This window comes from Dipodomys spectabilis, unplaced genomic scaffold, assembly GCF_019054845.1.
Source record: "Dipodomys spectabilis isolate Male_0828 unplaced genomic scaffold, ASM1905484v1 ptg000714l, whole genome shotgun sequence".
NCBI classification, from domain to species: Eukaryota; Metazoa; Chordata; class Mammalia; order Rodentia; family Heteromyidae; genus Dipodomys; species Dipodomys spectabilis.
This window is the reverse complement of record NW_024871391.1, coordinates 519,905-544,856: the sequence shown is the minus strand read 5'-3', so window position 1 is coordinate 544,856 and position 24,952 is coordinate 519,905. Positions and strand designations below refer to the sequence as shown.

At 52.6% G+C, this 24,952-nt stretch overlaps 2 protein-coding genes across 3 annotated transcripts in view; both read left to right on the top strand.

Annotated features, from left to right (window-relative positions):
* The window catches only part of Dmxl1 (Dmx like 1), a 110,056-nt gene extending 103,709 nt beyond the window's left edge, over nt 1-6,347 (top strand). For both annotated transcript variants that reach the window (XM_042672496.1, XM_042672497.1), the window contains 3 exons: nt 773-825; nt 1,427-1,644; nt 4,226-6,347. In XM_042672496.1, coding sequence (XP_042528430.1) covers nt 773-825; nt 1,427-1,644; nt 4,226-4,450 — 496 coding nt within the window. In that variant the 3' untranslated portion in view covers nt 4,451-6,347. The remainder of the gene's footprint in view (nt 1-772; nt 826-1,426; nt 1,645-4,225) is intronic.
* Nucleotides 6,348-13,526: 7,179 nt separating this feature from the next.
* Tnfaip8 (TNF alpha induced protein 8) overlaps nt 13,527-24,952 on the top strand; it is a 64,243-nt gene continuing 52,817 nt past the window's right edge. The window contains exon 1 of the mRNA XM_042672495.1: nt 13,527-13,641. Within this exon, the coding sequence (XP_042528429.1) occupies nt 13,641 (1 nt within the window). The 5' untranslated portion in view covers nt 13,527-13,640. The remainder of the gene's footprint in view (nt 13,642-24,952) is intronic.

Sequence of the window (24,952 nt, the reverse complement as noted above, 5' to 3'; positions counted from 1 at the left end):
AATTCTGGTGCCACTAAAATTCATATGCATTCCTTCTGTAGTTTAATGTTCTAATGTTTAAGACTTCAGGGTAAAAGGGAAGAATATGGTTGTTAGTGGGCCGAATGTTTCTTGGTATTATTTCATAGGTATTCAAAAAACCTGGGCCCAGAAGGAATTATTATTTATTGGATATACTATTTAGTTAACTTAGTTCGTTCTCACTATGGCTCTATTAGGTCCATGTTACTGCTTTTACAAGAAAACAAACTCAGGATGAGTTGTTAGCTACACAGTGGCAGGTTAACAGCAACCTCATCTTTCCAACAAAGGCCAGGTTTTGGAAACAGTGTCTGTCTTCCAGCCCCCATCTCCTCATACAGACAACTGACTTCTGAAGTCTTCAACCATCTTCCATAAAAATTCCATACATATCATACAAGTCAGTTTCCTTCATACTCAGGAAAATTCAGTGTCTTCTGTCATGTGGGTGTTTCCATCAGTTATTAGACAGTGAGTGAATACAAAAAGCCCTCATTTGGTATTACCAAATAAACTACATGTAACAACATTAGTCTAAAGTTGTTTTGTAGGATACTAGTTTTTAAATTTTGTGTAAAATTCATATATGAATTTGTTGATTAATTGTACTTGGGAGCTTCCATAAATTTAAGACGTTTCTTTGAGAGCAAGGTTCAAATGTTATACTATCACTATAAAAATAAGAATGAGACATGTTTTTTATTCTGTGAACTTGATATAGCTCTCAAAAAGTTGTTGTTGTTTTTTCCAGAAACATATGTTTGTGGGATACTCTTGTAGCACCTGCCAATAGCTTAGTTCATGGTAAGTTTTCAAAGTGTTTTGTGTTGTTTTGGTGGTGGTACTGAGGTTTGAACGTGGGGTCTTGTGGTTGCTAGGCCATTGTTCTACCACTTGAACCATGCCTCTAGCCCTGAAAACCCTACCAGGATTTAGTATCAGAAACTGGTGTAGTTACTTTGAAATTTCTAGTAAAGTTAGAGAAACCTAGCGTGACACACCTGCGTACAGTGTTACATGTACCTGAGATAAATGAAAATGTGTGCTAAGAAAAGGCTTATGTAGGCTTTATTTGTAGACAAAAGATGGGCAACAACACAGCTGTCCCTCAGGAAACTGCATGTAACAACACTTGCCTGTAACAACCCTGCTCAGCTGCAGTTCAGCCAGGCTCCCCCTGTGCTATTGCCAACAAGCTCTCTGGGCACCTCCCACAGGTCATTCTTCAGTGCCTAATGTCCTGTATCTCACATCATGCTTCTTTAGATTTCATTTGGTTTTGTTTTTAAATTGTTTCACGCGCATAAGTAAACCTGGTGTAAGTAAACCTCTGTTTCAGCCACAAGCACAGAAGTCTGTTTCTTTTACTGCTCAGTGGTTTTAACTTCATTTTAAAATTTTTCAGCTTTTACCTGCCATGATAGTGGAGCCACTGTTTTAGCATATGCTCCCAAACATCAACTACTGATATCCGGTGGCAGAAAAGGCTTCACGTGTGTATTTGACCTTCGACAACGCCAGCAAAGGCAACTCTTTCAGAGTCATGATTCTCCTGTTAAAGCTATTGCTATTGATCCAACTGAAGAGTACTTTGTTACAGGGTCGGCAGAAGGCAATATAAAGGTAAACACAGTTGATATCCCAGTGTCTACAGCTTGGAAGACTCAAGGCCCAGCACCGGTGGCTCACGCCTGTCATCCTAACTACTCAGGAGGCTGAGAGTTGAGGATCTTGGTTAAAAGCCAGCCTGGGCAGGAAACTCTGTGAGACTCATCTCTAGTTAAACAACAAAAAAAGCCAGAAGCAGAACTGTTGATTCAAGAGTGCCGGCCTTGAGCAAAAAAGCTCAGGGATAACATCCAGGCCTTGAGTTTAAGCCCCAGGACTGATGCCAAAAACAAAAAACCTCTTCAGAAAACTTTGCCTTTAAGTCATGTTAATGACACTAGTCTACTATTGTAGTCAACAGTACTAACTGCTATTTAATAAATCTTCTGAGTATGATTTTTATATTTATATATACATTCATATAAAGTAATTGGGTTTGTTTTTTTTTTTTTTGCCAGCCCTGGGGCTTGAACTTGGCCTGGGTGCTGGGTGCTAGTCCTTAGCTTCATTAGCTTGAAGCTAGTACTCTGCCACTGCTCCACCTGCAGTCTTTTCTGTGATTAATTGGAGATAAGTCTCTTGGACTTCCTGTCCAAGTTGGCTTCAAATCTTCAATCCTCAGAACTCTGCCTCCTGAGTAGCTAGGATTCTAGGTGTGAGCCACCAGCGCCTGGCATGAGTGTGATTATATTTAACTTGAAAACTTTCTATTATTTCTCAATTGTTTTAAAATATGTTTTATTCATTCTTAAGGACAAAATTTTTCATGGATACAAAGATGTTTCAGATGTTAGTTTAGTCTGGCCATGATGGCTCATGCCTGTAATCCCAGCTTCTTGAGAGGCAAAGATCAGGAAGATCACTCATGGTTTGAGTCTACCACAGGCAGTTAGTGCATGACCCTATTCAAAATAACTAAAAGCAAAAAGGTCTGAGGACTTGGCTCAAGTGGTAAAGTACCTCCCTACCAGGCACAAGTTCTTGAGCAAATCTTGGTACGCCAAAAAAGTCTTGACTCCATATTCTTATATAATTTACTGAATTTAATTTTCTGGTGTACTGAATAGTATGCTATCATTTTAATTTTAATCCACATTCTTCCCTATTAAATGCCAGATTCAAGAAATCTGTACCTGGAGAAGCCTTGCCTATAGCAGGCTTTTTCAAACTCTACTGTGTTTAAGATTTAGAGAAATTGTTCAAACTGTTAAGCAGTTTGTTAAAACTGCTAAGGATCTCACCTAAGAAATACTGGATTGTGAAGTCCAGGGCTGCAGTATGCCCACACAGTAGTGTGGATGGAGAGCCCCTTGACCTTGTCAGGTAATAGGTAGGAGAGTGGATACTGCATTCCTGACGGGTAGGGCAAGACTACTCTCCTAATGGGATCAAGGGTAGGGCAGGGTAGAATACTCTCTTAATGGGTTAGGTCAGAGCAGACTACTCTGATGATGAGTAGATTCTCCATGCTATTTTAAGGTCAGCAGCCTTCTCGTTTAGAATTCATTAAGCACTAGTAGCATATTTAGTGCAGTTAGGTGGACTTCTTTGTTATAACTGGCATATTGTTTTCGTAATTCTTAGCCCAGAAAACCTAAAATTGTAGAATTTTGAAAAGGCATTTCTCAAAATGAAATATAATTGTTAGCACAGTTATTGTTCTTTGGTTTGCAGCAAGTTTCTTATCTGGCCTTTAGAATGAAATGTAGTTTGGTATAGATCAACTCTAGTTTTTGTATACTGATTCTGAGATTCATTCTTTTACCATGCAAAAAAAAAAATAGAAAATACACAATGTATTCAGAAGCTATAATTGAACAAATTCATATACAGAGTAGTATGAGTAAACAAATTTTGGAGAGACAAGTTTCCTTCCAAGTGTTGTAAATATCATTAGGAAATAAACGGGCCTTGCTAAACCTGAAGTCAGCGTCCTAAAGGCATAGATCTTCTACCTATGTTAAAAAATGGGATTGGAGGTGTGGCTCAAATGAATACCACTTGGCGAGAAAGTTCAAGGTGTACAGAGTTCTTGCCATTAACTGCCAAAAACAACAAAAAAAGAAAGGGAGAGGAGAGGACATTTATTTTGATAGAGCTGAAAATAGGAAACTCTTAGTAAATTAAGAATTCTGAAGTTGACACTGTCTTGTGATTAGAACATTGCTTTTTTAGGCTGCAGGGCTTCTAGATGTTAGGTAGAGCCTCTGGCAGCTGCTCTGATCTCTTGAGTGCGCGTTCCCTCCTGTAGCAGAGGATCATCCCACTGTACCCCAGTCTGCAGCATCCTGTGTGTGTGCACAGCAAAAGCTCTGCTGAGAGAAAATGCCCCTGCAGTGTTCCAAGATTTTGTTCCTTGTGTCTTTCTCATTTCCAATATTGCGCTAATATTAACGTACTCTTTCACTGGATGGATATTTTTAAGTATTTAATATTAAAGCAATTGGTAAATTGCAACATCCTGTTCACAGTTAAGGTGTCATCATAAAGCTATACAGATTTTTCCTCCGTCTTCGTTTATCTGCACAGAAAGGCAGGCTTAAGTTTTCATTGGGATCCTTAAGTCAGTTCTCCTTTTGTTTTTTATGTCTTTCAGATCTGGAGTCTTTCTACCTTTGGTCTTCTCCACACTTTTATCAGTGAACATGCTCGGCAGTCCATTTTTAGGAATATTGGGACTGGTGTGATGCAGATTGAGACGGGACCAGCAAATCACATTTTCTCTTGTGGAGCTGATGGGACAATGAAGATGAGGATACTGCCAGACCAGTTTAGTCCCTTTAATGAGGTGTTAAAAAATGATGCAAAACTTGTGCTGTAGCAGAAAAGCTTATAACTTATTACTTGTTTGATGGATGTGGCCAACAAAAGTAATGTCCATTGTGCCACAAATAAGCCACTGCTTCCTTGTTTCTGTATCTATGGAGCTTTCTCCCACGCACTGATGCCTTAAAAATTAACAAAGTCACTCAAATTAGATCATATTGCCTAATGTAGGATGGATAAGCAGTGCGGTAACCATTCCTGTTTATAGTCTATTATAGTGTGTTAGAGTCAAAGGAATTCTGTTTTCTTACTGGTGACACACTTCTGCAAATACCTCTGCATGACATTAAGTAAAGGCAGTTGCACATAATCCATATCACTTAATTTGCAATGTTCTCACTTCTTTTATCGGACTTATACCTCTCTAACTCTTCCCTTAATTAGTGACGGATCAATATTTGAGTAAGAATCAGACACATAATTAAATCTCTGTTGAAACTGTCCTTGGGACTTGGGTGATTAAGGAGCCGAGTGGTTTATTAAGTGTCAGGTTCTCAACAGTGCCCTCAGGAGCCCAGCTGTATGTGTGTAACTGTTTGTGTGTGTGTGTGTGTTACACATCTTGTTTGAATTTAGTTTCATATATATAGTATATACATATATATATATATATACATATATATATATATATATACACACACATATATATACGTGTGTGTATATCTATATGTACAAATCTACAAAATTTTCATGTGTTTTTGTGCCATAATGACTGCTATCAGAATAGCAACTTCTTTAGCAACTATGTTTTTCCATTACTTTTTTTGAATTCCCATCCTCATTTTATTAAAATAAATCTTCAGACTTCCAAGAGTATTATTTTAAAGATTACACTGAGTAAAACAAATCTTACTAGGAAATATTTTCTGTTGATACTTATACTTACGAGTAAGTTTGTGAGTTTGTCAGAGTTTTGAGCATCAAACACTTAAATTTTATTTTTACCTTATTTCTCACATTTTTAGGTGCTTTCATTCTCACAGTTCTGAAAACCTTATAGCAGTGTTTTTAGAAACAAATGTGAAAAGAGTCAGTAGATAGTATTCACAAATGTAAAATGCCCCCCAGAGCTACCATTAATAGAAAATAAACCTTATATTTTATTATTTTGCCAAAATATATTATTTTATTATTAAATATGACCAAAATATTTAAAATGCACAATGTTTTTAACTTAACTATGCTTATTCTATTTCTGTCTGTTTTGTGCTATTCCCTTTCTGATTCAGAATTTTAGGAAACTTGATAAATACTTGATCTTAACAAAGGAGACTGAGGTAGAAACAACTAAGTATATACGGAAGTATTGTATGCTGTTTAGCCTAAATTTATTTTGTTTGGTTGGAACTATAAATTAAGAGCATTTTTATGTAATGAAATATGGACAGTTGTTATATTGAAAATGAAAGAGTCAAATAAAGCAAAGAAATGAAGGGCTGGCAAAATGAATTTTGTAATATCCTCAGGATACTTTTGTTATAAAAGTATATTGCTAAAGATTTTGTAAATTGTATTTCATAATTTTAAATGTATTGAGCAGGTTGCAGTGATAACACTGTCATTATACAGAGAGTTTATTTGCACAGTGGGTCACGCACTAGCATATTCCATGGGGAAATCTGTGACAACATCGCAAACAATTCTGCTGTTTGCTGTAGTTAGCTTAAGGTATTTTTCTGTGATTTCTTCACAAATCAAGATTCAAAAGGCTTTAAACACTATTGTTCAATGAGATAGACATTTTACTGTTGTGCTTGCTAGGACAAAAGGCATTGGGAAAGAAACTATGAAGCATTTTAATGAGGATTTATATGAATAAACCATAAATTATGTAAGATCATATGTATTTACATTCAGAGTCATAATATTTTAAATAAATAATCATGCAGTTACTTTTCTGGCATGCTATTGTTTTAAGTAATACTTGTGCCACTTTAGTTGATTTTGAGTATGTGACACTTTCAAATGGAAAGTTTCTGTGTTCACATTTCACCAAGGTAGTTCCTCAAAGACCCTCTTATTCCTTGTTTCTTTTCTAGTCTTTTACTTAATAGGTGGTGTTATTCACAACAGGTGGGAATAAAAATAATTGAAATGTGTAGGTAAGTATACAATGGTATGCATATATGTGAATTTTCATTGGGTACAGCAAAATATTTTTTTTTTTCTGGTTGTGATGCCTGAACTCTGAACTCTGGGCCTGGGCGCTGTCCCTCAGCTCTTTAGCTCAAGGCTAGCGCTCTACCACTTGAGCCACAGTACCACTTCCAGCTTTTTCTGCTATATGATGCTGAGGAATCAAACCCAGGGCCTTATGCATGCAAGGCAAGCACTCTACCACTGAGCCACCTTCCCTGCCCGCAAAATACATTTTTAAAGTCTGTATTTTCTGAGAATGTAGCTTTTGTTACAAGATCACAGCACTGCAGCTCTCCAGAGTACAGATATTTTCCTGCTCACTTGCTGTGTAAGATAGTCACCTCTGCATTCTTCTTGCCTGCTCTGTACCCTTGTTGTACATCCTTCTTTAAAAGGAAAAAAAAATGTATGCTGAGGGCCAGTGGTCCATGCCTGTAATCCTAGCTACCCAGAAGGCTGAGATCTGAGGATCAGCGTTCAAAGCCAGCCAGGCAGGAAAGTCCACAAGACTCTTATCGCTAATTAACCACTAGAAAACCAGAAATGGTGCTGTGACTCAGGTGCTAGAGTGCTAGCCTTGAGTGGGAAAAGCTCAGGTACAGCGCTCAGGCCCTGAGTTCAAGCCCCACTACCAACAACAACAACAAAAATTGCAAAACAGGGTTGGGAAAGTGGTTCAGTGGTAGAGAACTTGCCTTGCATGCATGAAGCCCTGGGTTCGATTCCTCAGCACCACATAAGCAGAAGGAAAAAAAAAGCTGGAAGTAGCACTGTGGCTCAAGTGGTAGAGCACTAGCCTTGAGCTGAAGAGCTGAGGGACAGCGCCCAGGCCCACGACAGAACCAAAAAAAAAAAAAAAATTGCAAAACAACTGAAACAGTTCAGAAAGAAACATTTAAAGAAAAGCCTTATGCAACCTTAGAGAATTATGATTTCTAACTGAAAACTTAGGACATGTACTTGACAGAAAATTTTAAGGTCATCTGACAGGGGACTACAAAGTTAAAAGAATAAGTGGTAGACTAGAAGAAATAATTTTCATAGTGATAGGAAATGTGTATGTATAAAGACTTGATAATCACAGGAAAGCAGGAAAGTTCGTGGGACTCTTATCCAATTAAACACCAGAAAAACAGGAAGTGGTGCTGTGGCTCAAAGAAGTAGAGCACTAGACTTGAGGGAAAATTGTAGCTCCCAGACCCTGAGTTCAAGCCCCAGGATAGGCCAAAAAAAAAGTCAAAATAGGAGCTTGGAGAACAAAAACTCAGCCAATGATGCAGATGACCAAGTTGTGAATGCAAAGGAAAAGTTTTTCTGGGGTGTGTGTGTGTGATACTGAGACTTAAATTTGGGGTCTTACGCTTGCTAAGCAAGTACCTACCAGCGGAGCCACACCCTCAGCCTTTCTCTCTTTTGCTTCTCCCTCACCCTCACATTTCCTTGGAAGTGGCCCACGCTTTCAAATGCCATCTTCTCTGCCTGCGTCCTCTTCAGGGAAGGTTGAAGGTTCAAAGACCTCTTTACACTTTGAACATTTCCAGTCCTTTAAAGTCTATCTAGTAAAATTGCTTTAAAAGCTTCATGGGTTTCTTACACACCAAGTTGTTATCCACTCCAGCAGACCAAAACCGTGTCCATGTTGTGTTTTCTGACTCAGGTGGCTGTGTCTATCTTCAGCATCCGAGGAATCTCAGTAACTTCCTTTCTTCCCCCAGAGTATTCACACCCATTTTCACTGCACCTACCACAGCGCCGTGCAGTTACTGTACAGTGAGAGAGGGCCCTGTCACTGAGGAAACACAGTTGGGGCAAGAGAACAAACGCATCCTCAGCAAACAAGCCCGAGATGAGGAGTCCTCTTCATTGTGACCTTGAAGCTAACCCAAGGCGACTTTGGAATGCGGCTGTTCTAATGGTGATCTACATTTTGTGTGGTTTATTAGCTTGAGCTTCTATCAGCCCAAAAGTTTGTGACTCCAGATGTCGCTAGCAGTTACTTGCAAAGTTCCTGTTGCTGTTATGGATGGGTTATTGGGAGCTTTCGATCTGAGGCACGTCCATGTGGAAATGCCCCAGCCGGTCACAGGTGTGAGCAGGTGACAGGTCGTCCCCCTGGTGGAGGAAAGCAGAGCGGCCCCAGCTGGTCACCAGTGTGAGCAGGTGGCAGGTCGTCACCCTGGTGGAGCAGGTGGCAGGTCGTCACCCTGGTGGAGCAGGTGGCAGGTCGTCACACTGGAGGAGCAGGTGGCAGGTCGTCACCCTGGTGGAGCAGGTGGCAGGTCGTCACACTGGTGGAGCAGGTGGCAGGTCGTCACCCTGGTGGAGCAGGTGGCAGGTCGTCACACTGGTGGAGCAGGTGGCAGGTCGTCACACTGGAGGAGCAGGTGGCAGGTCGTCACACTGGAGGAGCAGGTGGCAGGTCGTCACCCTGGTGGAGCAGGTGGCAGGTCGTCACACTGGAGGAGCAGGTGGCAGGTCGTCACCCTGGTGGAGCAGGTGGCAGGTCGGCCCCCTGGTGGAGCGGGTGGCAGGTCGTCACACTGGTGGAGCAGGTGGCAGGTCGTCACACTGGTGGAGCAGGTGGCAGGTCGTCACACTGGTGGAGCAGGTGGCAGGTCGTCACCCTGGTGGAGCAGGTGGCAGGTCGGCCCCTTGGTGGAGCGGGTGGCAGGTCGTCACACTGGTGGAGCAGGTGGCAGGTCGTCACCCTGGTGGAGCAGGTGGCAGGTCGGCACCCTGGTGGAGCAGGTGGCAGGTCGTCACCCTGGTGGAGCAGGTGGCAGGTCGTCACCCTGGTGGAGCAGGTGGCAGGTCGTCACCCTGGAGGAGCAGGTGGCAGGTCATCACACTGGTGGAGCGAGTGGCAGGTCGTCACACTGGAGGAGCAGGTGGCAGGTCGTCACCCTGGTGGAGCAGGTGGCAGGTCGTCACCCTGGAGGAGCAGGTGGCAGGTCAAGCCCCTGGTGGAGCGGGTGGCAGGTCGTCACCCTGGTGGAGCGGGTGGCAGGTCGTCACACTGGTGGAGCGGGTGGCAGGTCGTCACACTGGTGGAGCAGGTGGCAGGTCGTCCCACTGGTGGAGCAGGTGGCAGGTCGTCACCCTGGTGGAGCAGGTGGCAGGTCGTCACACTGGTGGAGCGAGTGGCAGGTCGTCACACTGGAGGAGCAGGTGGCAGGTCAAGCCCCTGGTGGAGCAGGTGGCAGGTCGTCCCCCTGGTGGAGCAGGTGGCAGGTCGTCCCCCTGGTGGAGCAGGTGGCAGGTCGTCCCCCTGGTGGAGCAGGTGGCAGGTCGTCACCCTGGTGGAGCAGGTGGCAGGTCGTCACCCTGGAGGAGCAGGTGGCAGGTCGTCACACTGGAGGAGCAGGTGGCAGGTCGTCACACTGGTGGAGCAGGTGGCAGGTCGTCCCGCTGGTGGAACAGGTGGCAGGTCAAGCCCCTGGTGGAGCAGGTGGCAGGTCGTCACACTGGAGGAGCAGGTGGCAGGTCGTCACCCTGGTGGAGCAGGTGGCAGGTCATCACACTGGAGGAGCAGGTGGCAGGTCGGCCCCCTGGAGGAGCAGGTGGCAGGTCGTCACACTGGAGGAGCGGGTGGCAGGTCAAGCCCCTGGAGGAGCAGGTGGCAGGTCGGCCCCTGGTGGAGCAGGTGGCAGGTCGTCACACTGGTGGAGCAGGTGGCAGGTCGTCACACTGGTGGAGCAGGTGGCAGGTCGTCACACTGGTGGAGCGGGTGGCAGGTCGTCACCCTGGTGGAGCGGGTGGCAGGTCGTCACCCTGGTGGAGCGGGTGGCAGGTCGTCACCCTGGAGGAGCGGGTGGCAGGTCGTCACCCTGGAGGAGCGGGTGGCAGGTCGTCCCCCTGGTGGAGCGGGTGGCAGGTCGTCACCCTGGTGGAGCGGGTGGCAGGTCGTCACACTGGTGGAGCAGGTGGCAGGTCGTCACACTGGTGGAGCGGGTGGCAGGTCGTCACACTGGTGGAGCGGGTGGCAGGTCGTCACACTGGTGGAGCGGGTGGCAGGTCGTCACACTGGAGGAGCGGGTGGCAGGTCGTCACCCTGGTGGAGCAGGTGGCAGGTCGTCACCCTGGAGGAGCAGGTGGCAGGTCGTCACCCTGGTGGAGCGGGTGGCAGGTCGTCACACTGGTGGAGCAGGTGGCAGGTCGTCACCCTGGTGGAGCGGGTGGCAGGTCGTCACCCTGGTGGAGCAGGTGGCAGGTCGTCACCCTGGAGGAGCAGGTGGCAGGTCGGCCCCCTGGTGGAGCAGGTGGCAGGTCGGCCCCCTGGAGGAGCAGGTGGCAGGTCGTCACACTGGTGGAGAAGGTGGCAGGTCGTCACACTGGTGGAGCAGGTGGCAGGTCGTCACCCTGGTGGAGCGGGTGGCAGGTCGTCACCCTGGTGGAGCGGGTGGCAGGTCGTCACACTGGTGGAGCGGGTGGCAGGTCGTCCCCCTGGTGGAGCGGGTGGCAGGTCGTCCCCCTGGTGGAGCGGGTGGCAGGTCGTCCCCCTGGTGGAGCGGGTGGCAGGTCGTCACCCTGGTGGAGCGGGTGGCAGGTCGTCACCCTGGTGGAGCGGGTGGCAGGTCGTCACACTGGAGGAGCGGGTGGCAGGTCGTCACACTGGAGGAGCGGGTGGCAGGTCGTCACACTGGTGGAGCAGGTGGCAGGTCGTCACACTGGAGGAGCGGGTGGCAGGTCGTCACCCTGGAGGAGCAGGTGGCAGGTCGTCACACTGGTGGAGCAGGTGGCAGGTCGTTCCCCTGGTGGAGCAGGTGGCAGGTCGTCACACTGGTGGAGCGGGTGGCAGGTCGTCCCCCTGGTGGAGCAGGTGGCAGGTCGTCACACTGGTGGAGCGGGTGGCAGGTCGTCCCCCTGGTGGAGCGGGTGGCAGGTCGTCCCCCTGGTGGAGCGGGTGGCAGGTCGTCCCCCTGGAGGAGCGGGTGGCAGGTCGTCACCCTGGTGGAGCGGGTGGCAGGTCGTCACACTGGTGGAGCGGGTGGCAGGTCGGCCCCCTGGAGGAGCAGGTGGCAGGTCGTCACACTGGAGGAGCAGGTGGCAGGTCGTCACACTGGAGGAGCAGGTGGCAGGTCGGCCCCTGGTGGAGCAGGTGGCAGGTCGTCACACTGGTGGAGCGGGTGGCAGGTCGTCACACTGGAGGAGCAGGTGGCAGGTCGTCACACTGGAGGAGCGGGTGGCAGGTCGTCACACTGGTGGAGCGGGTGGCAGGTCGTCACACTGGTGGAGCGGGTGGCAGGTCGTCACACTGGTGGAGCGGGTGGCAGGTCGTCACACTGGCGGAGCAGGTGGCAGGTCGGCCCCCTGGTGGCCGCGGACGCAGTGTTCCCGGCCCAGGGCGGCACAGGGCAGTCAGGGAAGGGCTGGTGAGGCTGGTGCTGGGGGCCGGCCACGGTCTAGTGACCCGCACGGTGGGGGGGTGCCCTGGGCTAAGCCCTGACCTTCCCCATGCTTTCCTTCTGAGATGGACGGCGAGGAGTTGCTGACGGCCGGGCTCAGCGCCACCCAGCCGCGCAGGAGGTTGAGGTCTGAGGATCGCGGTCCGAAGCCAGCCCGGCGGACAGTCCGCGAGACCGCAGGAGCCTCCGGGAACACTCGGGGAGCGGCCCCGGCTCGGCTGGCGGAGCCGGTGGTTGAGGGTCGGCGGGCTCGGGGACCGGGCATTCGGGGGCGCGCGGGGACGGGGCGCGCGGGGACGGGGCGCGCGGACGGGGCGGGCCGAGACCCGGAGCGCAACCCAGCGCTGCGGCCCGGGACGGGGCGCGCCAGGACGGGGCACGCGGGGGCGCCGCGGCCGGGGAGGGGGCGCGCGGGGACGGGGCGCGCGGGCACGGGGCGGGCTCGGGGACCGGGCGCGCGGGGACGCCGCGGCAGGGTCATGGGGGGGCGCGCGGAGGCGCCGCGGCCGGGGAGGGGGCGCGCGGGGACGGGGCGCGCGGGCACGGGGCGGGCTCGGGGACCGGGCGCGCGGGGACGCCGCGGCAGGGTCATGGGGGGGCGCGCGGAGGCGCCGCGGCCGGGGACGGGGCGCGCGGAGGCGCGGCGGGCCCGGGGTGCGCTCGGCCCGGAGGAGCGGGACACTACCCACGGGTGACGTGAGCTGCTCCCACCACCGCAGCTGTCGGGACAGACCGCCAAGGACGGACGCCGCTCAGCACCGGAGGCTTTGGGTCGGAAGTCAGCGGCCCAGTTCTGACCCCAGAGGCATCCAGGACCCCGGGCCGGTGCCCTTGACCCCGCTGACCCCAGTCACCCCGGGTGGGGCGGAGGCCCTCGGAGCTCTCCAGGGTCCCGGGGAGGCCTCCCCGGGGAGCCCGCGCCCCACCGCGCCGCTGGCGGCGTGGCCTCGACTCCGGGGCCCTGCAACCTGCACTCAACGTGAGCACCGGGGACGGCGGGGGGATCCCCGACAGCCCGGGGGGCCGCAGCGCCCCGCAGTCCCCGGATCCGCCCGCCCCCGGAACGCCAGCCGGAGGCAGCACTTCCGACCCGGAGTCCCCGCGGCCACGCCCCCTCCAAAGCCCCGCCCCGCTACTCTATACGCCAGAAGGTCCTACTGGCTCCGCCCCCCGCCCCCCCAGCGCAGGACCGCCCTGTCCCATAAGGCTCCGCCCACTGCAACCTCAGCGCAATCACTGCGGCCCCGCCCGCAGACCACGCCTCTCCCGCGGCTCCTCCAATCGCAGCTCGGCTCCGCCCCCGCCGAGCCCGCCAAGATCCCGGCCCCGCCCGCGCCGTCCCTCCGGCCGCGGCCCCGCCCCGCCCCGCGCCGCCCGGCCCCGGCCACGCCCCCGGCCCCGCCCCGCCCCGCCCCGCCCAGCGCCCGGCCCCTCCCGGTTCCGCCCCGCCCCGCCCCGCCCCGCCCCCCCAGCGCCCGGCCCCTCCCGGTTCCGCCCCCGGCCGGGGCTTCTCTTCTGCCCGCGCGGGCCCGCGTGAGGTTGTGAGGGCGGCCGGCGCCCGCCAGCCCTGGAAGGACGAAGGGAACCCGCGCAGCCAGAGCCAGGCTCGGACCGAGAGCGGCGCCGCGGGGCGAGCGTCAGAGTGAGTCCTGTCCCCTCAGACTGAGTCCTGTCCCCTCAGAGTGAGTCCTGTCCCCTCAGAGTGAGTCCTGTCCCCTCAGAGTGAGTCCTGTGTCCTCAGAGTGAGTCCTGTCCCCTCAGAGTGAGTCCTGTCCCCTCAGAGTGAGTCCTGTCCCCTCAGAGTGAGTCCTGTCCCTCAGAGTGAGTCCTGTCCCCTCAGAGTGAGTCCTGTCCCCTCAGAGTGAGTCCTGTCCCTCAGAGTGAGTCCTGTCCCCTCAGAGTGAGTCCTGTGTCCTCAGAGTGAGTCCTGTCCCCTCAGAGTGAGTCCTGTCCCCTCAGAGTGAGTCCTGTCCCCTCAGAGTGAGTCCTGTCCCTCAGAGTGAGTCCTGTCCCCTCAGAGTGAGTCCTGTCCCCTCAGAGTGAGTCCTGTCCCCTCAGAGTGAGTCCTGTGTCCTCAGAGTGAGTCCTGTGTCCTCAGAGTGAGTCCTGTCCCCTCAGAGTGAGTCCTGTGTCCTCAGAGTGAGTCCTGTCCCCTCAGAGTGAGTCCTGTCCCTCAGAGTGAGTCCTGTCCCCTCAGAGTGAGTCCTGTGTCCTCAGAGTGAGTCCTGTCCCCTCAGAGTGAGTCCTGTCCCCTCAGAGTGAGTCCTGTCCCCTCAGAGCGAGTCCTGTCCCCTCAGAGTGAGTCCTGTGTCCTCAGAGTGAGTCCTGTCCCCTCAGAGTGAGTCCTGTCCCCTCAGACTGAGTCCTGTGTCCTCAAAGTGAGTCCTGTGTCCTCAGAGTGAGTCCTGTGTCCTCAGAGTGAGTCCTGTGTCCTCAGAGTGAGTCCTGTCCCCTCAGAGTGAGTCCTGTCCCTCCTCAGAGTGAGTCCTGTGTCCTCAGAGTGAGTCCTGTCCCCTCAGAGTGAGTCCTGTGTCCTCAGAGTGAGCCCTGTCCCCTCAGACTGAGTCCTGTCCCCTCAGACTGAGTCCTGTGTCCTCAGAGTGAGTCCTGTCCCCTCAGAGTGAGTCCTGTCCCCTCAGAGTGAGTCCTGTGTCCTCAGAGTGAGTCCTGTGTCCTCCGACTGAGTCCTGTCCCCTCAGACTGAGTCCTGTGTCCTCAGAGTGAGTCCTGTGTCCTCAGACTGAGTCCTGTGTCCTCAGAGTGAGTCCTGTCCCCTCAGACTGAGTCCTGTGTCCTCAGAGTGAGTCCTGTCCCCTCAGAGTGAGTCCTGTGTCCTCAGAGTGAGTCCTGTCCCCTCAGAGTGAGTCCTGTCCCCTCAGACTGAGTCCTGTGTCCTCAGAGTGAGTCCTGTGTCCTCAGAGTGAGTCCTGTCCCCTCAGAGTGAGTCCTGTCCCCTCAGAGTGAGTCCTGTCCCTCCTCAGAGTGAGTCCTGTGTCCTCAGAGTGAGTCCTGTCCCCTCAGAGTGAGTCCTGTGTCCTCAGAGTGAGCCCTGTCCCCTCAGACTGAGTCCTGTCCCCTCAGACTGAGTCCTGTGTCCTCAGAGTGAGTCCTGTCCCCTCAGAGTGAGTCCTGTCCCCTCAGAGTGAGTCCTGTGTCCTCAGAGTGAGTCCTGTGTCCTCCGACTGAGTCCTGTCCCCTCAGACTGAGTCCTGTGTCCTCAGAGTGAGTCCTGTGTCCTCAGACTGAGTCCTGTGTCCTCAGAGTGAGTCCTGTCCCCTCAGACTGAGTCCTGTGTCCTCAGAGTGAGTCCTGTCCCCTCAGAGTGAGTCCTGTGTCCTCAGAGTGAGTCCTGTCCCCTCAGACTGAGTCCTGTCCCCTCAGACTGAGTCCTGTGTCCTCAGAGTGAGTCCTGTGTCCTCAGAGTGAGTCCTGTCCCCTCAGAGTGAGTCCTGTCCCTCCTCAGAGTGAGCCCTGTCCCTCCTCAGAGTGAGTCCTGTGTCCTCAGAGTGAGTCCTGTGTCCTCAGAGTGAGTCCTGTCCCCTCAGAGTGAGTCGTGTCCCCTCAGAGTGAGTCCTGTGTCCTCAGAGTGAGTCCTGTGTCCTCAGAGTGAGTCCTGTCCCCTCAGAGTGAGTCCTGTGTCCTCAGAGTGAGTCCTGTGTCCTCAGAGTGAGTCCTGTCCCCTCAGAGTGAGTCCTGTGTCCTCAGAGTGAGTCCTGTGTCCTCAGAGTGAGTCCTGTCCCCTCAGAGTGAGTCCTGTGTCCTCAGAGTGAGTCCTGTCCCCTCAGAGTGAGTCCTGTCCCCTCAGAGTGAGTCCTGTCCCCTCAGAGTGAGTCCTGTGTCCTCAGAGTGAGTCCTGTGTCCTCAGAGTGAGTCCTGTCCCCTCAGAGTGAGTCCTGTCCCCTCAGAGTGAGTCCTGTCCCTCCTCAGAGTGAGTCCTGTCCCTCCTCAGAGTGAGTCCTGTCCCCTCAGAGTGAGTCCTGTCCCTCCTCAGAGTGAGTCCTGTCCCCTCAGAGTGAGTCCTGTGTCCTCAGAGTGAGTCCTGTGGCCTCAGAGTGAGTCCTGTGTCCTCAGAGTGAGTCCTGTCCCCTCAGAGTGAGTCCTGTGTCCTCAGAGTGAGTCCTGTGTCCTCAGAGTGAGTCCTGTCCCCTCAGAGTGGGTCCTGTCCCCTCAGAGTGAGTCCTGTGTCCTCAGAGTGAGTCCTGTCCCCTCAGAGTGAGTCCTGTCCCCTCAGAGTGAGTCCTGTCCCCTCAGAGTGAGTCCTGTGTCCTCAGAGTGAGTCCTGTGTCCTCAGAGTGAGTCCTGTCCCCTCAGAGTGAGTCCTGTCCCCTCAGAGTGAGTCCTGTGTCCTCAGAGTGAGTCCTGTCCCCTCAGACTGAGTCCTGTGTCCTCAGAGTGAGTCCTGTCCCTCCTCAGAGTGAGTCCTGTCTCCTCAGAGTGAGTCCTGTCCCCTCAGAGTGAGTCCTGTCCCTCCTCAGAGTGAGTCCTGTCTCCTTAGAGTGAGTCCTGTCCCTCCTCAGAGTGAGTCCTGTCCCCTCAGACTGAGTCCTGTGTCCTCAGAGTGAGTCCTGTCCCCTCAGAGTGAGTCCTGTGTCCTCAGAGTGAGTCCTGTCCCCTCAGAGTGAGTCCTGTGTCCTCAGAGTGAGTCCTGTCCCCTCAGAGTGAGTCCTGTCCCCTCAGAGTGAGTCCTGTCCCCTCAGAGTGAGTCCTGTCCCCTCAGAGTGAGTCCTGTCCCCTCAGAGTGAGTCCTGTCCCTCCTCAGAGTGAGTCCTGTCCCTCCTCAGAGTGAGTCCTGTCCCCTCAGAGTGAGTCCTGTCCCCTCAGAGTGAGTCCTGTGTCCTCAGAGTGAGTCCTGTCCCCTCAGAGTGAGTCCTGTGTCCTCAGAGTGAGTCCTGTGTCCTCAGAGTGAGTCCTGTCCCCTCAGAGTGAGTCCTGTCCCCTCAGAGTGAGTCCTGTCCCCTCAGACTGAGTCCTGTGTCCTCAGAGTGAGTCCTGTCCCCTCAGAGTGAGTCCTGTGTCCTCAGAGTGAGTCCTGTCCCCTCAGAGTGAGTCCTGTGTCCTCAGAGTGAGTCCTGTCCCCTCAGAGTGAGTCCTGTGTCCTCAGAGTGAGTCCTGTCCCCTCAGAGTGAGTCCTGTCCCCTCAGAGTGAGTCCTGTCCCCTCAGAGCGAGTCCTGTCTCCTCAGAGTGAGTCCTGTCCCCTCAGAGCGAGTCCTGTCCCCTCAGAGCGAGTCCTGTGTCCTCAGAGTGAGTCCTGTCCCCTCAGAGTGAGTCCTGTCCCCTCAGAGTGAGTCCTGTGTCCTCAGAGTGAGTCCTGTCCCCTCAGAGTGAGTCCTGTGTCCTCAGAGTGAGTCCTGTCTCCTCAGAGTGAGTCCTGTCCCCTCAGAGTGAGTCCTGTCCCCTCAGAGCGAGTCCTGTGTCCTCAGAGTGAGTCCTGTCCCCTCAGAGTGAGTCCTGTGTCCTCAGAGTGAGTCCTGTCCCCTCAGAGTGAGTCCTGTGTCCTCAGAGTGAGTCCTGTGTCCTCAGAGTGAGTCCTGTCCCTCCTCAGAGTGAGTCCTGTGTCCTCAGAGTGAGTCCTGTCCCCTCAGAGTGAGTCCTGTGTCCTCAGAGTGAGTCCTGTGTCCTCAGAGTGAGTCCTGTCTCCTCAGAGTGAGTCCTGTCCCTCCTCAGAGTGAGTCCTGTGTCCTCAGAGTGAGTCCTGTCTCCTCAGAGTGAGTCCTGTCCCTCCTCAGAGTGAGTCCTGTCCCCTCAGAGCGAGTCCTGTGTCCTCAGAGTGAGTCCTGTCCCTCCTCAGAGTGAGTCCTGTGTCCTCAGAGTGAGTCCTGTCTCCTCAGAGTGAGTCCTGTGTCCTCAGAGTGAGTCTTGTCTCCTCAGAGTGAGTCCTGTGTCCTCAGAGTGAGTCCTGTCCCTCCTCAGAGTGAGTCCTGTGTCCTCAGAGTGAGTCCTGTGTCCTCAGAGTGAGTCCTGTCTCCTCAGAGTGAGTCCTGTCCCCTCAGAGTGAGTCCTGTGTCCTCAGAGTGAGTCCTGTGTCCTCAAAGTGAGTCCTGTCCCCTCAGAGTGAGTCCTGTCCCCTCAGAGTGAGTCCTGTGTCCTCAGAGTGAGTCCTGTCTCCTCAGAGTGAGTCCTGTCCCCTCAGAGTGAGTCCTGTCCCCTCAGAGTGAGTCCTGTCCCTCCTCAGAGTGAGTCCTGTCCCTCCTCAGAGTGAGTCCTGTCCCCTCAGAGTGAGTCCTGTCCCCTCAGAGTGAGTCCTGTCCCCTCAGAGTGAGTCCTGTCCCCTCAGAGTGAGTCCTGTGTCCTCAGAGTGAGTCCTGTGTCCTCAGAGTGAGTCCTGTCCCCTCAGACTGAGTCCTGTCCCTCCTCAGAGTGAGTCCTGTGTCCTCAGAGTGAGTCCTGTGTCCTCAGAGTGAGTCCTGTCCCCTCAGAGTGAGTCCTGTCCCCTCAGAGTGAGTCCTGTGTCCTCAGAGTGAGTCCTGTCCCCTCAGAGTGAGTCCTGTCCCCTCAGAGTGAGTCCTGTCCCTCCTCAGAGTGAGTCCTGTGTCCTCAGAGTGAGTCCTGTCCCCTCAGAGTGAGTCCTGTCCCCTCAGAGTGAGTCCTGTGTCCTCAGAGTGAGTCCTGTGTCCTCAGAGCTAGTCCTGTCCCCTCAGAGCGAGTCCTGTGTCCTCAGAGTGAGTCCTGTGTCCTCAGAGCGAGTCCTGTCCCCTGAGTGAGTCCTGTCCCCTCAGAGTGGGTCCTGTGTCCTCAGAGTGAGTCCTGTCCCCTCAGAGTGAGTCCTGTCCCCTCAGAGTTAGTCCTGTGTCCACAGAGTGAGTCCTGTCCCCTCACAGTGAGTCCTGTCCCCTCAGAGTGAGTCCTGTCCCCTCAGAGTGCGTCCTGTCTCACACCCCCCATAGGTTGGCATGTGTGGGCATGGGTGTGTGGATGCTGGTGGAAACACTCAGCCTCAGAAGCTGCTGGGGTTTCCCCGCACTAACGACTTCCATCCTTGGACCCGGTTCCCAGTACACCCCAGACTGCAGCCTAAGCAGCTGGCGTGAGGCTGCAGCCCCAGTCCTAGGCTGGACCATGGGCAGGGGCCAGGTCTTTGCCTTAGGATGAATGAGTGGGGACCTCACTGGAGAGTGGTGTGCACTGTCGGGCTCCCAACCCTCAGCGCCGTGGGAGGATGGGGCATCAGGCCCCGGCCCCTCAGACAGGACACAGGACAGGACTGCCTGCATGTAGGCAAGTTCACAGCCAGTTGGACCCTCCAGACTTGGGTGCCTTCAAGTTGCTCGCTGATTCAGCCCGGCCAGGTTACTTCCCGTTTCCTGTCACCTTGAATGCTAGACCAGCGCACAGTTGAAGCAGGTGTTCCCACTGGAAGTTATTTTTGTGGGCGAGGACATCAGTACTGTTAGCACAGGCCTGTATTTCTACATTTAAAAATTGAGCTAGGCTCCTCTGGTGTATCACGCCTGTAATTCTAGCTACTTACTCGAGAGGCTGGGGTCTGAGGATCCTGGTTTGAAGCTGAAAGTCCAGTGAGACCCTTTTCTTCAGTGAGCCACCAAAAGGCCACCAAAAAGTGGAGCTGGAACTCAAAAGTGGTCGAGTGCTAGCCTTGAGAAAAGAAAAAAGCACATGGACAGAGTCCAGGCCTGCAGTTCAAGCCCCAGGACCTGCACACTGACACACACGTGTCTGTGTGCACGCACGCACACACACACACAAGATAGTTTTGCTGTGTCTTAATAGCTGCACTGCATGCAGTCTGTCTGTGGGATGGGCTCTTGGCCTGTCCGCTGCTCGCGTGGCCACTGAGGTTCTGCTCACATCTAGTGCCCTAGAGTTCCACCTCTCAGTGCATGTTGGCTGTACTCTTGCTCTGAAAGTAGAAGACTGGTGACATGTCCTCAGCTTCCTTGATTAGAACCCAGTTCAGTGATGTTGGTTTGGAAAGGACACTGAGTAGAGGTGCTGGCTAGAGGAAAGCTCCCCAGCAGTGACCCCAGGCTTCTGGGAACCATTGTGCAGGTAAATCACTTTAAGTGTTGGTTTATCACAGCAGGTATTTTTATTCTGGCTTGAATCCCATGTTACACTCTTTTAACTAAGGAAACATTATACTTTGCAGTGTAAACATATGATTCCATCTCTCTTTAAGAAAAGAAGTAATTATCGGACTTAATTAAACACCTGGAAACATGTATTGCCACCTTCTAATTAAATCTGTCATAGGAGTTATCTCAGCAATTTATTGTTAATATTCTAAGCAACAGTTACCTTTATTTGGGTAGATTTTTGATGCTTATTTCCGGCAAGCACATTAGTCAGTTTTTGTGTCTTCATGTAAGTAAATAAAAGTTAGAAAAGTAGACGACCTCCTCCCCCCCCCCCTGCTGTGAGTGGATGTTTGGGGCTAAGCTCTTGGCACTGATACATGTAGACCTTGTAAGCCATCATGTTCAGCGGAATGTCCCAATGACTTCAGAACCTTGGATAAATCGTTGGATACAGGCAAGTTCCAGAGCCAGTGTCCTGACCCCACACAAAGGTGTCTGCTAGACATTATCTTCCAGGTCGTGTTTACTCTGCTCTGCCTTTCCTTCCTATAAGCTTAAATTTAGTGACAAAGGGGCTGTGTGAGTTGGAAATTGATCTTGGTTGTCTTCACTTGTCCACTTTTGACTGTATTACTGGAGGTAGTCTCTGGATATTGAACTACCGTGAGCTCAGACAGTTCTGAGATCCTGAACATGACAGCAGACACTAAGGGGCCACGCACCCAGTATTATGAAGCCTGCTTCTTGGCAGTTTTTGGTCTGTTGAAATTGGAGGAAAGGGTGTGTGGAGAGAAATGACTACGCTGAAACAGGGCTCATGAGGAAATAAATGCCCGGTGTGGGGCGGGGGGGAGAGGGAGGGGAAGGAGTAGATTTCAAGAGTGGTTTATGGCTCAAAAGAGCTAATCTTTGTAGACCTCTGCCCTGCACAGTCCTCGGTGAATGGTTCGGACCAGTCTGAGTGTGCTAGAAGAACCAGGCTGGGAAGTAGCAGGCTGCTTTCTGGGAGGCCTAATTTGTGCTCAGAGGGCACCTTTGTGCCACGCCGTGAGTGGCATTCCCTCCGTGCTCTCCACCTTGGCCTCTACATGTCGAAGCGTTGAATGTTGGGCACCTTCTAGAAAGGGGAAGAAACAGCCACCCCGTCCCTGAACCAGATGTTCCTGGGTCAGCAGCCAAGGCGGGCTGTGTGACTTTGAACATTCTACGTTAGCCCTCTGAGCCTGTGGAGTCTTCTCTGTGGGGTACGCCCAGCAGTGACAAGTAAGGGCCACCTCCTTTCTCCAGGAAGAGAACAGGAGGAAGCCCGGGGAGCGTTAGCAAAGCCCCAGCACCAGGGCACAGGCCAGTCCTGAAGACAGAGAGGAGCTGCTGTTCTTGGGATTCCTGGCTCCGATGCGGACCTCAGGGGACGGCACTGTGCGGTGCAGACTGACTTGTATCACCTCCCCTCCTCACACGGCCCACGTCCGGCCTTTAAAACCAGTTGCACACAGGGCACTCACAGACCTGCAGAAGGCATTTTAACGAGCTAGGCTTTTCGCTTCCTGAAGCTAAGCATGCACTTCCTGCTCTCCCACCTCTGGTCCTGATGACTGTAGCCCTGGGGTCTGGAATGGCCAGAGTTTCTATACTCCTGTTTTTACTGGTGCTGTTGCCATAGCTGGAGGTGAATGTTGGAAGGGAGAGGACAAAAATAGCAACAAAGACAATCTTCTAGAACTTGGTTGCAACACGTAAATGAGGTCAAATAGCATCCAGTGAACCAGTGCAGGTCAGTTTGTTTTTATTCTATATTTTGGCCTGCAGAGGAGGGAAGGAGAATTAGCCAATTCTAGAAAGTCAGAGGCTGGAGCACCGTAGTAGCTGACTGACCCGTAATCTTAGACTGCGACATTTGGGGTTTCAAGTCTGGAGGAGCCAGCCCCTCCACACACCCAGCATGCTGGAGGTGAGGCCCATTCATTCTCCAGGCAGCTCTCAGTGAGCTCATGCTATGCGTGGGTGCGGCACAGTCCTCCTGTGTTCCAGGAAGGCCTGGAACCCGAGAGCACAGCTTCCTTGCTCAAGGTTCACGGTAAGAAGAGGTCCCCGAGGGTAAGTTTATACTGGCCCAAAAAAAAAAAGTCCAGAATTCTCTGGCATTTCATAACAGGAGAGGTGGCTTGCGTAGGTCTGAGCCATTTTCATAATACTTTTCATTTCTCACGAATCAGAGACCACGGTGAGCACAGTTCTTCGGATGTGGCAGGTTAACAGTAACCCTGATTCCACAGGACTTTGTTCTCTTGGGCTTTCGTTGTCATGCCTGGAAGTTTCCCGAGAAACTTGTTTAGCAATATTGCTGGCTTGGCAATAATCACATAATATACCCCTCACTCCGCCCCTCCTCTCAGGAACAGTTGCTTTTTGTCCATGGTTCAGGACCGCCTCAGGACTGGATGGATGTCCACAGGCTATCCTAGCACCGTCCTTTCTCCCTCCAGAGTGGGGGTGTAGAGCTTCCTGAAGGCACTTCTGTCTGGGGTTCTGAGGACTGGCCAGATGGGTAGCTCTGATTGCCAGAAGAATGCAGGGTAAGGAGGTTCTAGGAATGGCCCCCTGGTGGTCCCCCTCACCGGCCTGTGAACACATCTAGGCCAGTTTCTTTAACAACAGGGAATGGCGTTAAGCTCAGGTTTTCCAACTTCTGGTTTCCCTGACATTGGGAACGGAATGGCTTGAGTCAGGGAGAGGTTGGTCGAAATGACTTTCCTGGAATCAGCTTCTCCTGGGTCAGCCACGGTGGATCGCTGTGTGGTTTTGAACTCTCCACTTCAGCCCCCTGAGCCTGTGGGTTCTTCCCTTGTCAGTGTGTGGCTGGCACTTGGCAGGTGGTGGGCTTTGTGGGACTGGCTAAATCAGTATCTTTGGTATTAGTCCCGGGCCACAGCGGACAGAGGGAAGGAGGTAAGTTATAGCACCCATGCTGATGGCATGACCTCAGCCCAGAGAGCAGGAGGAAAGTAGCACACTGTCGAGGATTCGGGGTGCAGGACCATGGGGCTATATGAGGAAAAGGGCTGCTGCGGACTGAAGAGCCAGGGCAGGACTGTTGGCTTTTACGTGTCTGAGCACAAAGAGCCTTAGAAACCCGTTACATGGAGCTAGTGAATTGTGGGTTGGCCTTTTCTAACCTCCATGCTTAAAACAGGCAGTGGATGCAGCCGGATCACCCACGATGGGCAGGGCCCCTTGGTACGGCAGAAGCACTCAGGCTGGCATAGCCTGAGCAGAAATGCAAGCATGCACAGGGTGGGCCCAGGGGTAGCGCTGGTGGGTCGCAGTTCTAGGCAGAGCGCACAGTGCACGCTTGGTGTTTTGAGAGGCGAAGAGTAGGAGACAGCCTAGCCAGCCAGCCATGGCCCTTACTCCTTCAGACAGTCTTCATTTAGTTCCTATACCGAATTCTTGTTCCAATTCGTTATTTTTAGAGTGAGATTCTTACAGAGGTGGGAGCTGCAGAGGTTGTAGTTAGTGTGCGGTGGTTCCCCGACCCGGGCTTTTCTCTCGACTGTGTCAGCCTCACGCTCAGACACTCAGAAATGCCGCCGCCTGATGGGGAAAACGCAGATACAGGGAGACAATAGATTTCAAAGTTCAGAACAAACTTGGGTGACTCAGACCTGCGACAGGCGCGTGTAGTGACTGATTCCGCCGTTCTCCCATCAGGAAACAACTCCTATAAAAAATTTTCCCGTCTTCTCTCTTTAAGAAGCAGAGCTAGACTTGGGGAAAGCGGCTGCTGTTCCGTTAGAGCCTGCCTCACCGGGAATGCCGAGGGGCCCCAGACTCACAGAGGGCACTGAGCCACCCAGACTCCCCGGATTCCCGGGTCTGCTGTCTGCATCCCCTGTGCACGCAGCCCTTGTTTGCCTTCAGGGCCTGGAGTGGCAGCTGCTGTTTGCCAAGGTAGGAGACCCTGTGTACACATGGACCTGTGCGGAAGCAGGGAGTTCCCATCCCAGGTGAGGCGGCCACAGAGGTGTTCACATTTCAACCGTATTCAGTGTGCTGGCTTTTGGGGCTCATCTGGGTTGGTAGCCTCCAGCCTGAGCTCTAGTCGGTCTGCTGGGAAGCTTGTAGGAACAAGTGCAGGTCTTGACTCCCAACACTACAGCTCCCATACTACTACCCCCCACCCTCTTAATGCACTCACGCACGCACTCACACACCCTGCAAAGGGGAACTCAGCCTGGAACACCCATGTCAGGTCCCGTCTGGGTAGCGTATGTGTCTAAGATTTTTTTTTTCCCCAGCAAAAGGAGCAAATCTGTTAAAAGCACAGAGTAGTCTTAACACATACAAATGAACACACACAAAATGTATACCCCTGAAGCATTATGTGTTAAGAAGCCACAGCAACGTGGTCTTTCTTTCGTGAAGGTTCTAACTGTGTGGGACAACTTTGATAAGCCACCAGGTGAACAGCAGGGGACAAGTAGATTTACCCCCAATGGACCCGAGGACTGATGGCCATGGAGCAGATGTTGGAGAATCTGCCTGGTGTTCGTTCGTTGGGAATCTAGACTCCAGTCCCTGGTGTGACGTCCTGACTCTGGCGAGCCAGCTTCCATGAGGATGCCCCAGGTTGCTTTGTAGATTTCTGAGTGGCTGGCGCCCACAGCCAGGTGGCCGTGTGTCCTCTCCCCAGCCCGTTGCATGGTCCCGAGGTCTGGCGACTCCAGAGGGGGCCTCTCATGTGATGATGGTAGGAAACAGGAAAGGGCAAAGCAGACTGTTTTGTTTTGTTTTTTCCTTTGAAGCCATCTTGCTGTAACTTCCTCTTTCTTTCTCCGTTTTTTTGTATGTGGGGCTGGGGGGCGGGGGAGGGAGTGGCACTGGTATTCAAGACTCTCCTCCCTGTGGCTCAGCTC